Consider the following 14391-nt stretch of genomic DNA (forward strand, 5'->3'; position numbering starts at 1 on the left):
TACTTCTATAAATGTTCCTACACTACCCGGCTCCGGGAGGCTTCAAAAGGGGCAAATCCATCGTGTGCGTTGAAGCGGCAGCGACAGTAATTTTCAACGCCCGCTTTGGACGTCAGCCGTTGGATGGTGTCAATGTTTTTGTTACCTGCCGTTTCTGTAGATAGGTCGCTGACAACTAGGATCAGGCGCGTGCGGGGCCGGGCGAACATAGGCAGCGACGAGTGACCCTGCTCGTTTCACGTCTGATTCACATAGCACGGTGAAAACCTAGATCGAGAAAAGCAACCAATCCACTCGTGACATAGAGCCCCGCGCCCCTTCCTCCTCTCGCGCGTCGGCGTCGCGGATCCTGCCCGGCGGCCGCGCGGCTTCCATCCCTTACCTCCGCGGCCCTTCCTCCTCCCGCACGTCGTCGTCGTGGATCCCGCCGGCGGCCGCGCGGTTTCCAATGTTCGTGGAGGGGGGGATTTGGAGGCTGCGTCGTGGAGGTTGCAGGCCGGCCGGCTGACCTCGGTTCCGGCCGCATTCCCTCGGCCATGACCTCCCCTCCTCCTCTACAATCTCGAGCCGCCGCCGCCACCGCCGTCGTGCCTCCTGGTGCCCTTCCTCCTCCCCTGTTCTCGACCCCTCGAGCCGCCGTTCGTTGTCGACGATTGGAGGCGCGAGATTACCTAGGTCAGAGCGACGAGACGACTCGTGGGAGCTGGCCGCGCGTGTGCAACTCGTCCACCTGCCCGTCCCCCACATCCCTCGTCTTTTTCTCCATCAGGCGGGTGAGCTCTTGCTTCCTCTCTCGGTCTCCCTCGATCTTGAGTTGAGTGCTTGTGTTGTGTTTTTCTGCTGCTACTGTGTTGTGCGGTTGTGTGCTACAGGATCTGCTGCTGCCAAGAGTAATTTGATATACTATCATTTTTCAGGTTCCAATCTTAGGCATAGCATATGGTCTATCAACTCACTCGTCTGCATAGTGCAGAAGAAAGGTATGATGTTGACAATAATAAAAATACATGATTTACTGTTATTAAATCTTGGTTGCCTTTTCCAGAAAAGAGAAGCTGATTGTTCCAATAATACCACTGAATAATTTTGCGGGACCATATGTTGTGTGAAGCAAATAAGTGCCTCGGAAGAAAAGTAAGTTACAAGATTAATAATGTTGGTAGTTTAGCATGCATCCGGTTTTCTTGTTTTGAAGCGAAAGCCATATATATGTGCTTATTTCTGGATGTACCTGTTCCTAACCTATGAACTATAAAATGTTCCACAACACCATACGTATGTGTCGGCTGGTAGTTGGCACAACAACGCCAGCGTGAGCTTTGGCCCCTTCTTCATAAGACATTGGTTAAATTCAGTTCCACGAGGTCTTCTATCTGAATTACAAGTTTAAGCCCATGAGAGTGAATAATGTATGTTGGTCTTGGATCTAATTTCACTCAATTTGTTGGTTAGATGACGACAGCAGCAATGTCGCTAACGGATCCCTCAAGCAGGTCACATCTAGGTCTCCGTTCTTTATTGCTTGAGTTCCATCTCCAGGATGATCTCTTCCGGTGATTATTTTCTTGTTTTCTCTCCATGTAGGCTCGACGATCCCTGGATCTGTTTTGTCATGGAATATTTTCTTATTGTACTTGCTTATTTACTCCAGCGCTATCATTGAGTAAATGTTTGATTTTATTTATTTATTTCAGTTCATGCTCGTATCTTTTGGTGGCATTCCAATTGATGCATAGAGTGATACTTTTGTATGAATGAATGAGTGTAGATGTATGCGGTTGTTTATGCACATGCACTGGGATTCGGTGTTGGGTAGATCAATTATTCTTTCTTGTTCGTGGTATGTTTGATTGAAGTTACTGAAGTTGCTTCATGGTTTACTAGCAGAGCATGCTTTGTAACATAATTAGTAGCTGTTGGCACTTTCATGGACCCATTACACCTCCTGGTGAAATTACTTGATATGTTTGTGCAGCATGAGATTTGAAGGAATAGGATGATTTGATGTTGTTTTCTCTATTTTTCATTTAGGTCGTTACTACCTGTAGCTGGGCTCTTGTGTGTTACCTGCAATGCTAGGCTCTTGTGAGAGCATCCTTTCAGATTTTCTCTTCTCTGGTATGACGATGCTTCCCACTGTATTCGAGTGGATGGTGACAACGCTGGTGCTCTCGTGCCTCATCGGTGCCGGCGGCCCGGGCTTCGCTTCTATCAGTACATCCTGAGGTAAGAAGCATAATCATATTGTCTTCATCTCAAAATCTAGATTGTACTTCCAGTGGATGCTGATGGCAAGCAAGATAATGATTTTTCTTAATTGCTAATGAAATCTATTTTTCTGTGATGGCTGTTATTGGTGTAGAGTAGGGAAGAACACATCGGCATTCAGGTGGATGGTGATGGCGCTGGTACTGTCGTGAATCATCGGCGCCGGTGCCGCGGGATTCACCTTCTACAAGTACAGCCTGAGGGTAAGAAGCATAAGCACAGAGGTTAAAGACAATTATTGAGTGCAAGCAACGTTTTAAGCATGCTAACCTTTGAACCTGCATGCAAACTAACATGAAATCAGTAAGCAAGTAATGTTATAGGCAGGAGATCTTGCAATGTATGAAAATCTGAGGGTTATTAGGTCACTTGAGACTTGAAACATAAGCATAATCATGTATTTGTGATAGTTATTAGAGTGAAACAGCCAAGGTACTAGATCATTTGCTTCTAGCCTGCCATGGTTTGTTGAAGAACAATTTTTTTTTATCATTTACTTATTCAAAGTTCTAAGCAATGTTAGTACTGACCCAAAGTTTGCTGCCTGTAGAACTTGGATGTAATGGCGGCCCGGCGTGGAAGGAAGCAAGAAGGAAGGGCCAATATTTTCCAGGTCCCATACACAAATCGTCAGGGACACAACCATCTTCTGCAGTCAAGCAAGTAAGCACACTTGCTGTCTAAAGAAATTAGTAATGTTCAATTGATCGGTTGTTTACCCGAAATTGGGATGCTTTCCTATTTTGTATTTAGTGGGTTGCCTGGTTTGGGCAGAGTCCAATGGAGCCTCCAGTTTGGAGCTTGATGCCAGTTCTCTAATGGCTTGCTTGTTTGGAATTCAAAGTGTGCCATGGATAGACCCCTGACACGTTTGAGTCTCTTAGTCAGAGGAAAGCTCTGATATTGTTATACTTAGATAGAGTAGAAACAGTAGATAAGAACTACTTCAAATGCGGCATTGGTGCGAGAAAAGTGGTCTCTATAGCATAAATTAATTCTCGACAAGTTGCAAAGCTTGTACAACAATGCTACAGACTGGTTAGCTACGTTCTTGTTTTCTTTCCATCGCTGTACTCTCTCTTCTATCTATGCACTTCGTTTGAGATAGTGGGTCAGGTTTTCCGATCTGGTTCTAATGAAGATTTGTGTTTGACTAATTCTTATAAATGTTTGAAATCATTTTCATTTCACTAATTCTTATATTTTGTTATCTCACGATTCATGCTCTTCGTCAAAAAAATATAGTTCGAAATTTAAATAAGCAATTTTTTTTTTGAAATGGGATAAGCAAATTTAGAAGAGGTTGGCGTGGTTTATATAGCTTACGGGCGGACATTGAGGTTTATTTTACACATCAGAGGGATTTTCTATAATACAATCTGCTCTTGATACCATGAAGGCACCATTGGCAAGTCAATCTTTTAACTATAGTGCAAATTTAGCTGTTTCTATTATTGACCCTCCCCTGACTTCTACTAATTGGTCAAGTCACTCAAATGCATGCATGTTTAAGGGAGCTGGCACATTTTCTTGTTGAGCACATTGGTTTTGTTGATGAACATGTACGGCCAGGTTTACGCAGATTGAGAGGACAGTCGTCGGCTGTCAGCATCAAGTCGCGATGTGCTTCTGGTTGCACCTCCTTGTGTAGTTGTGTGAGCTCCCCCTTCCTATCCCTTGCCCCTAAGTGCGGAGATTCTATACTGATTTCATGTTTCTATTTCCTTGCATCAAAATTAGATATTGCATTTTCCTTTTGTAAATATTTGTTGGTTTGGCTTCCCTAAATTGAGTCTATTTTAGCCACATCTGCCTCTTGAGCTCACTGGTTTTGTTTTGGAACATGTATGAAAAGGTTTACACAAGTTGAGAGGGGAGTCTTTGGCAGCCAGCATTGAGCCGCGCTGTGCTTCTTGCTGCACCTCCTTGTCCTCTCAATGCATCTTCCCTCTCTAAAATCTGCTCTAGATCTGCATGTATATTTGGATGTATATTGGCCATTTTTAATTTTCTGGTCATATGCTCATATAAATATATATATGCATATTTGGAGTTCTTAATCGATTTGGCCAGTTTATTATTCAGCTCATTAATGTTTTTTGATGTTGATTAGGATTGGCTGCTGTTTTTCATCTTTGGCATGGATTTGAGCAAAGGGAAGAGTCACACGAATTAGAAGATTCTTACCAATGGGGATAACAAGCAGCATGTGTGTTCATATTGCCTATGGTTGGTGCAAGCAATCACATCTTCCACTCCGCTCTTTCCTCGTCTCTTGTACTCTGTTGTCTCCATACAATAGCTATTTCTCAAATTATATATCTCCTCTCTTCAGGCTGTAGGTAGGGAAGCCCGAGTGGAGGGTGGATGCCGGAGCTTGGCGTGAGTTCTTGTGATGGCATGGTGAGGTGAGAAAGCTTTGTTCCTCCTTTTTTGTTTCTATAATTATTCAGTTACTGATTGTTTCTATACTGGTTGTGACAATCCATGGTGTCTTCTTTTCCCTACATCGTCGACTTTTCATGTTCATACTTTTGTAGATTGTTTTTGGCGGCCAATATAGAATTACTAATTCAAAATTAGAGAACCATTTGATTTTTAGTGGTCAAGAATTACAAAAATTAGAGAACCATTGGTGCGTTGAATGGGTGTTAATCACTTGTATTCCAATACAATGGTTAGTGTCTGCTTTGATAATGTTTGACTTGATAATATTTGTATTCCATCTTACCTTTCCCTTTAAACTGCCAGATAATGATGTTCCTTGGTTCAGATCTCATCCCTGGCTTAGATCTCCGCCGTTGGGTGGTGCCTCCGCTGGCTGCATCCGTCTATCCATCACACGTCTTCGTTGGAGGCTACCGATTCCTGCCATGGCCTCTTCTCCACGGAAAGGCCAGCTAGCCATCGGCTTGCCTTCTGGTGATGTGCAAGGTTACCACCGAGGCACCTTCTTTGCTTCAGAGGCTTCTTGTGCTGCTGGTGGTTTCCGTTTCTTGCTGCTCACCCAGCTGCGAGTGCAAGTATGTGTTCTTCGATTTTTACTTGTTTGGCGATTGTTTGGTGAATGCTGTTGAGCTGATCTTGAAAATCAGGCTGAAGCGAGGATCAATGTATATGTAGCTGCTCGATCAGATGTTGCATGCTTGCTTATCCTCAAGGCCAGAGGTCCTCTCTTTTCCCCATCCAGTTATGGCATATAATTAATCCAACCTCGTTTTATTAATTTCCTCTCTTTGTTTTAACAATTGAAACAGGTCTTGGTGAACTAATTGGAGGCGTCGTTCGAGTTCTACAGGATCTCCTCCACATTGATGTGCTAGCCATCCAGAAGGTATGTCAAAATTTTCGTCCCTTTTGTGTGTTCTTGGGATTGAATAATGTGATGACTTACTCACTAACTGGCAATCGTTCTATTCGAGAGCGATGCCGAAGCGAGGAGCTGTATTTTGACAATGGAAATTATAGTGTTCTCTTCCAATCTTCCACCTTTCTCTTTTAAGTTCAGGATAAGGTTATTATAGAATCTATACCTAATATTTACAGCCGTAAATTTACTATATGATTTCTGTGTAAACATAAATGCCTACGAATCTAGGAGAGGATGTTGACGCTTGTGAAGTGGTAGGCGAGAATACCGCACGTGTTCTGCAAGATGCTCATCTTATTCGATGCCCTCGACACAGGTGCACGATTCCTCTTCTCCAGCAGCGACACGGTCAATAGCGATGCCATTGACTTCCGCCTTCATGACTTCTTCACTGCCACTTTAGCCGACCGGGCCGGCCGTCGTTTATGAGGAAGGTTTGATCTGATTTTGATTCAACGAGAGATTACATATATCGTTATCGGCTGTTTGTTGTATATATAGCTCATCTTTGATAAATTCTTTTACTGCTTGAATCCATGATATGATGCTCCTTATTTTCTCTTGTTTCCCTTTTTTCAGAGCTGCTAAAGGCTGATTGACTAGGGCAAGGTGGCGCGACGGTGATCATCCAGAGCATCTACCAGAGTTATCTCGGCATGTTATTTGTGAGTATCCTTTCAATCACTTTGTTTCAATGTTTATCACTTTTGATCTTATTAAAATAATCTTCATCCATGCGAGATTCTATTTGAATAAAAATGCAACATTATGCTGGCACTTTACTAATGAACCATGTTAATATCATATACTTTTGTTGCATATCTTCTCCGTATATCTCAGCCATCAGTTTAACCAAACCCACTCTGGAGTTATTTTTTGGATGAAAACCCATTTGCTACTCCTACTTTTGTTGCTCTGTTGCATTTCTGTTTTTGGAATATGTGCATCTCTAATATTCATGTGTTCCTCAAATTTCAGTTTGTCACTTATCAAGTTCTCGCATTATCACTTGTGCTCGGAGGTTGTTTTGTAGCAATGGAGTAGAGAACATCAGTTTTATATTTGCCCACTGGATGTGTTCTTGCTTAGTCGTTTCTTGGGAAGATTTTCTTATATTTGTTACCCTTTCCGTATTTGTTTTTTTTTTGCACGTTCTTGATATATACATACTTCAGCAATATGTAATCCAAAGGAATCCTTTTAAGTTCCATTCTATTGTTCAAGTTTTGGTTTAGCCAACCGGAGGTATTCACGGTTGGGTCATCCATGAATTGAAAGACTACTTGGAACTCGTGTTTTCCCTTTACAACCAATTCTTAGTATTGAACTACGTATTTTGCTATCTGTTCCAGTGACAATTTATTTACTATTCATTCCGAGAAGATATGTTGTTGGTTGGGGTTACACAACGACATGTCTTTGCGGCTCGGTGAGTCGGCCTAGCCAGGTCATGCTCCACGAGTAATACTGGTGTGGCAAAGGTTACGCATAAAAAATAGTATTGATGCTTGCTTTTCTATCTTGCGGGGTATTTACGTAGATGTGCTTATGTTGGTGCTTTGGACGGATACTCTGAGGCTGCTCTGCAGTTCTATATTTTTTTCAATTTTTTGACATTTTGTCATTTGTAGAAAGTTGAAATTGCTTTGCGGTGTTGTAGATATTAGTGGTGATTTAGTTATATTGGATATTTTGCAAAAAGAAATGGTTATCTATGTGGATTTGCATGCGGTACTTATATATTAGCCATTTGGCTGGAAAAATTAAAAAAAAGGTTACAATTATCTTAGAAATGTGTTTAGTACCGGTGCTTACCACATGCAACATGGAGAGCCAACTTATTCTGTACAAAATTTCATGTTATAATTGCCAGCTACTAATTCCAAACAACTAATCGATGAATACTATTTTACACGCTATGTTCAATATAGCAGACATGAGTATTGCTCTTGATAGAGTGGACGTAAGTTCGTGCTACTGGTTTACTTGCAGATCTCAATATCTATATTCAAGTGTCCAGCTATGAAACGACATGATGCCCCTGAAGTTTTCTTGTCTCCTGTTCCTTGTTCTGCTTTCCTCTCGTCTACTTCCTCATCGGTGATCCAGGAGGTTGTCTAGCCGTTCTCATCGCCTTGGAGTTCGGGTGCGTGATTTTACGTTCGGCTTCTTAGCTTATATTCCCCTTTCCCATGCTCCTTCCTCCCTTAAGAGGTTTGATGATCGATTGAATTAGTTGTCATCTCGTATTTCCTGTTGTGCTCTCCAAGAGAATGTTGCAGCACAAATCTCTTTTGTGGAAAAGGTGCAGAGGTGATACTGAATGTTCCATGTTCCTTGTGATAACACTTACATGTTTCTGGTTAAATCATTTCTACAACACTGACAAGATTATCTCATAAATACTTCCATTAGGTTTAAGCACCAAGAGGTTGTTGCTTGTCAATTGACACTCAGTTGTCCAAAAGTAAAAAAGTGCTTATGAAATTTGCGGACTTAAATGGAAAGTTTGACACACATCTTTCATGTACTTGAGTCGAGGCTCTTGCCAAGGGAAGATGCATGTCCTTCCCGAGTTCTCCGCCTAAAAAAGGTGCATGCTCCCATTCTGTTGTAATTTAATCATGTTATTCTTTCTCCGAATGATAACCTACTAGCATTTTGTTTCATTGTACGTAGTTGTTAATAAATATCATGTTCTCAACAATTTATGGTAAGCAACATCGTTATCTATCTTATATTTTCAAAACAAATGTCAGGTTTCAGAGGGAGTCGGTCTGCCCAGTGCAGGGCATTGGTGAAACCAGAAACTCTTGGGTCGTTTGGTCATGGTTCAAAAAGCCTCTTTTCCCTATTTACCAGACATTCAAAGACCAATCGTGACAATTCAATTGCTATAGGCTGTGCGGTTAGTATGTGTGAGTGTGACTGCTCACATTTTGCAAGCAGAGCAGCCCAATAATTTTTTCCTGAATGAATCACCCTTCTCTGTGTTCACTCCCGGGTATTGCTCCAAGGATAGGAAATGTTAGTTCACCTTGACCAACTTAATATTGTTGAGTAGACGGTGTTCGGTGTTGTGAATACTACCGTATAATTTTTGTAAAGCTTTCATGTCCACAGATTTGACGATATTATTCGGTAAATATGCGATCCGCGTATTTGTTTAATACAGTTTAGCAATTCTTAAGCGAGGAATGCACTCTACAATGCTAAGACTACTTCCATTGGTACTAAACAACTAATATTTATCTTTCCATTGGTACTAAACTACTAACGTTTATCTTTCCTGGGCACACATTGGAAATATTTGTCTTAGCTTCAAGGCAAAATAATTTTCATGGCATGTATGTACTTTTCTAAGGTTATTTATAAACAGATTTGTACCATTTGCTTGCTCATTTGATAGTTACGAGCTTAGGAACGGAGGGAGTACTTTATGCACACTTACCTCATACTTGGTCATTGTACTTAAGGCAGATCCAATTTGTATATCACATCAATTGGATGTCACAAGATATTTTTCCTCTTTTCTCCTATTATCATGCCTACTTCTCTACTTTTATGCTTTTTTGTCAAATGTGAGTTGAATATTACTGCAATTACATCAAGATCTGCGTCACGGACATTTTGGCATATCTTGCACTCATGTAGGACTATGTGCACTTATATGCTCTGGTTACTTGCTTTTTTTAATAGCTATAGTTATCCAAAATAATATTCCGAAATCAAGACGAATCTTTCTGTGGTAGAATGACACCTTACATGCCAAGAATTTGTCCGAAAAAATTGTTTTTCTACGTGCAATTCTGTTTTAGCATGAATGTTCTTTCTGTAATCATAGGTGATGGTGTGGTGCCAAATTTGTGGCTCAGTTGGCTCTAGCTCTGCCTTTACAAATAAAAGGTTCGAGCCTATTTACATGTAAATAAGAATATAGCATTATGTTTAAATTAGTCTTAGTTGGCTCTAGCTCTACCTTTGCAAATAAAAAAGATTGAGCCTATTTACATGTAAATAAGAATATAGCGTTATGTTTAAATTAATCTTTACCAGAATACCTCTGCCGCCACTACTATTTACCGAGTAAGAGAAATGGTTGAATGTATGTGTATAAAATTGGCATATGTTCTGTTACTTTGATTGATAAATCTTTGCTTCCCTCAATACTATAATAAGCTAAAGTTTATGGTTTAACTTCGAATTTAATTCTGTCATTTGCGCGATAGCGCAACGGGTCATCTAGTAAGTAATAAACATAGAGAAATCTAAATGAACCCACCACTTCCTCATCGTCCCCAAAAGTCTAGAAAAGCTTACCGCAGACACGCGGGCCTGACCACACGGCAAATGCTTTCCAGGCCCACGACGGACCCGTTCCACGCCGAACCCACCCGCCGCCACGTGGGCCTGCACACCTCCCCAAGCGCCAGGCCCACCCAGCAAGCATGCGGACGGACGTCAGCTTCGTCGTGACCCACGCGGTCCAGAAGCGTCCCCACGGTACTAGAAGCCGGATGAAAAGCCCGGCCCGAACACGTCGAAATCCAAAGCAAAAAATCGAGGATTGCTAATTAAGTAATTACGCCAGCTAATCCGAAGCAGTTAAGGAAATGGTAGCGTCGTATCGGGAAAGACTGTGGCCTTTATAAGCGCACGCCACACACACCGCCTCGCCCTCGCAACATAATCAATCAATCCATCGCCTTCCTCGACGCCAGAAAATAAACTTCTCCCTGCCGTGGTTGGGAGAGAGAGAGAGAGAGAGAGAAAAGTCGCGTGCCGTCTCCTCGCCCACAGGTTAGTTGCTGCCCCGCCGCCCGCCTCCTCCCTCCAGATCCGATCGCCGGAGGCCACGCCGCACGGCGGTGCCGCGTCCTCGCCGGTCTGATGCGCGCGTTCATGTGTACTTTTTTTTTTCAAATTTTCTGAGAGATTTTTCTTGATTTTTTTTGGGTTCTGTTCTGGGGATTGATTCCGTGTGGCCGGATCTGCGCCGATTCGTTTTAGATTTTGGCTGGTAGGATTGCTCGTGCATGTCTTGATTTGCGCGTGATAATCGTAGTGGTTGGTGTAGTTTACAGGAGGAGGAGGTTGACTTTTTCTTTGAATTTGCTGAATTTCCTGCGGTGATTTGCGCTTGCGCCGGGTTTGTTTAGATTTGGATTCGAAAGCAACGCGCAGAAGAAACAATTCCAAGGATGAGGATTGATCTGGCCATGGAGAAAGCCGGCAATAAAGTGGTTGCTTGCCGGACCTGTCAGATTAGCGAATTAGCGGCGGCCAGGATACCTTGCAGATGCCGTCATGGGATTTCGTCAAGATATCGTCGAAAGGTCTGCCGCCTGGACATTCCGGGCAAGCAATTAGGTTGCGTGAATTGTGGCAGGGATTTTGGATGTAGATTGTATCATACGGTTGCCATCCTGCCTTGTGCAGGCGTTGCAAGGCACAAATCGGATGTGATGGATTAGTCATGAAATAAAGTTGTTTATATGGCCTGGGGGATTAAGGATGAGATGGGGAAGATTGGCCATGAAGAATTATTATCATCAGCTAGCTTGTATGACTGACCAGCGGTGCAGCCGCATGGCATTGCGTAGCAATACCATTGCTCAAAATTCAGGGAGGGCAGAGGTTGTTGTGTTACATGATTTCACGTCATCCTAGTATGAATATGTCTGAAACCTAGTTCAGGTTCTTGCGGCATAGATGCCCTAATAGGGTGTACCTGAATCAGGAAGTAATTAACAAGGACAACTATCTTTTAATGCTAGAAGAATCACCTGCCCTGACTGCTGTCAAGGCTATTGGCGCGCAACCAGTCCAACATAGTCATGGAAGTCTTGCCGATACCTTGATTTGGGGGCCTTATGAACTAATTCAACAAAAAACTAGGTTAGCTTGGGGTGTCCTGTCATGCACTCACACCTTACAAATACATCGACCACAGCTGTTTGTTAACAACTTGCAGCCTGAACCAGGATCACATCTTTGAATTAATTTTGACGACAATGAAAAGTAGCAGCAATTCTTTTAACTTCCATGTAGCTTCAGTGTTCGTACGTAAAAAGAGCACTGACATTAGGTTTTACTTCTGATCCTAATAACGTGTCCTGTTGGTATTTCTGCATCACTATTTCTTGCTAACGGTCGTCATACTTCTATGCCTGCAGTCCGTCGGTAGCAATGGCACAGGAGAGCTGGAAGGAGTCTGAGGAGACTGTCCAAACCCCCGAGGCGCCAATATTGTGCGTAAACAACTGTGGATTCTTTGGCAACAGCATGACAAACAACATGTGCTCCAAGTGCTACAGGGATTTCATTAAGGTCGCCACGATAGCCACCCCTGTAGTTCAGAAGAAAGTGTTTGCAGCGGCGTCATCTTCCACGCTGCCGTTAGAACCAGCAAAGACGGATGAAGCACCTGCAGCTACTGCGGCTGATGGCCAGGCAGCGCAGGAACCTCCAAAGCCTCCCAGCAACCGATGCCTTTCATGCCGCAAGAAGGTCGGGTTGACCGGTTTCCAGTGCCGCTGTGGTGGAACCTTCTGCTCCATGCACCGCTACGCCGACTCCCATGAATGCTCCTTCGACTACAAGAAGGCTGGTCGAGACCAGATAGCCAAGCAGAATCCTGTTGTGGTAGCTGAGAAGATCAACAAGATCTGATTGATGGTTACACAGGGTCCAGTTGCTTCCTTACCGGTCATCAAGTTTACTTCAGTCAATAGGTTCTCTTCAGGTCTGGGCTAGTGTGCTAGGGTCTCAATTGTGTCTATCATCTCCTTAATCAATCATGATTTCATTCTCTCGATTATGAAATAATTATGTAAATATATATATTCTATTATTCTTAACTGCATTCCATCCCATTGCTTATTGTTCCTGGCTTGTCGATCCCCCATGGATGCCAACCTTATCGTTAATCCTGGTTGTCAAGTTGGTCCTGAATTCTGCTGACTGTTCTTGCGATTTTACCTGCATTCTTGTCAAAAGTTAGGCATGAAGAAACCTGCTATGCTATTCCCTCTCCTTCAAGTTTCATGGCATTTCTCTTTTCTGGTACTGAAAGAAAGGCGGTTTGTACTATGATTATTGCTTCAGACTGAAGGAACGTGTCGTTGCTTCCTCTGAAAGTTGCATTCAGGATTTGTTTTGAGATGAAAGGGTAAGATTGTGTGATCATATCCCACGTTGTTATTGACATCCAACTTTTGTGGCTTATGTTCATCACTTGCGCTGAAAGTTGCACTAGGAACATATAAACCTACTACTGATGTGTTTTTCTTAACACCAACTCAAGCTTTTATAATCGGATGCATGATAAGCACTCAAACATGGAAATGCTAGGCTGCTTCTTGCTTCTTGGCTTTGTCAAGGGGACGGATGCTCCTTGCGAAGTTGCCCACCGCAAGCCTTTCCTCTATTAAACATTTAAACCTCGCCATTAATGTTAAGGCCATGTTCAAAAAAAAAAATTAACGTTAAGGCTATGCCAAGGCACAAACTATACATGTTGTCTTGCCTTGGTCGTGTGTCCATGATTCTGAAGCTATTGCTGCCGAACGAACTCGCAAGTTAATTGGTGGACAGTGGCCTAATGTGCAATCGACAGTTGGCCAGGCAGATCGATTCTTTCATGTGCTCACTTCAGGCGATAGACTGAATCAGAATATTCTGTCATAGATTTTTTTTCTCACTCTTGAAACGGACACATAAAAAGTTTGTTTGTGGAAAGCAATGATAGTGACATGTTCTTGACTTGTGTAGGAGGATTGGATCACTAACTCACTGGATTCCAGTAGTAGTCATGGAGTGGATTGTTTCTCTTCTGATCCTTGAATAGGACTTTGGAAAGTAACACGGCATATGCTCTGTAAAGAAGGGGTCGACCTCAAGAGTAGAGTCCAGACTCGCCTAAACGGAGCTGATGAACGTCTATCCAGTTCCCACGAAGCTTAAAGCACTCATCAACTTGGATCAAGGATGATCATATATGACTATATGAGCCCATTTGTTAATTCATGGAAGCTGTGTATTTTTCTCAAATTCGCCTTTTTTTTTCCTTCTTATACCCTACCTACGGTAGATGGTAGGCGCGCCAGGAGTCGAACTCTTGGAGCATCTCTAGCTAATTCTTTATTTTTATTCCAAACATACCTTGTAAAATGGCGTTGTCCTTATTAAAAATAAAAGTGGCAGTCTTAAATGCCTCCCACCCCCACCCCAAACGATAGATGTAGGGGACGAATGCCGATATACGTGGCTGAAATCAGCCAAATCCCAACCGCCCCCTCCGCTCGTCCGTCGCCCCGAGCGCCAAAAACGTGGCGCCCTCTCGGAGGCGCGGCACGGGTGAGGTGTGTTCGCTGACGTTTGTCTATCTATGGTTCTCTGTGCTCGCGTCGCTGGGACCGAAGACCGGGCGCGCCGGCGAAGAGCACGCGGAGCATGCTAGGACGTCGTGAACATATCCTTCGATAGCGAGTGAAGCTCGTCGCCGCCCAGTCCGAATGCACCGGTGAACTATCTGGCGCCACTTTTGCTACTTTCAGTTGTAGTCTAGAGTGAGGGTTAAACTTCTCACGAAGTATCCTGACGAACCTTGCTATGTGCGATAGTATGATGATCTAAAGAACTACGTGTTATGTTTGTTGAAAATATCGGACGAACAGGTTTTTAAATTATACCGTATAAACTTTATGTTTATTTAATGTTTCTATTCGTGTAGAGCACATTTCGAACTGTAT

General features: G+C 42.9%; 1 protein-coding gene across 1 annotated transcript; it reads left to right on the plus strand.

Annotated features, from left to right (window-relative positions):
- Positions 1-10325: 10325 nt before the first annotated feature.
- LOC124677205 (zinc finger A20 and AN1 domain-containing stress-associated protein 9) lies at positions 10326-12508 on the plus strand. Its single transcript, XM_047213204.1, has 2 exons — positions 10326-10438; positions 11815-12508. The coding sequence occupies exon 2, from the start codon at positions 11828-11830 to the stop codon at positions 12308-12310; it is 483 nt and encodes a 160-aa protein (XP_047069160.1). The 5' UTR covers positions 10326-10438; positions 11815-11827; the 3' UTR covers positions 12311-12508.
- Positions 12509-14391: the final 1883 nt, after the last annotated feature.

Source organism: Lolium rigidum, chromosome 7 (assembly GCF_022539505.1).
Source record: "Lolium rigidum isolate FL_2022 chromosome 7, APGP_CSIRO_Lrig_0.1, whole genome shotgun sequence".
Lineage (NCBI taxonomy): Eukaryota > Viridiplantae > Streptophyta > Magnoliopsida > Poales > Poaceae > Lolium > Lolium rigidum.

Excerpts from the sequence above, each read along its gene's own strand:
- LOC124677205 (XM_047213204.1), top strand. The coding sequence starts at position 11,828 with ATGGCACAGGAGAGCTGGAAGGAGTCTGAGGAGACTGTCCAAACCCCC.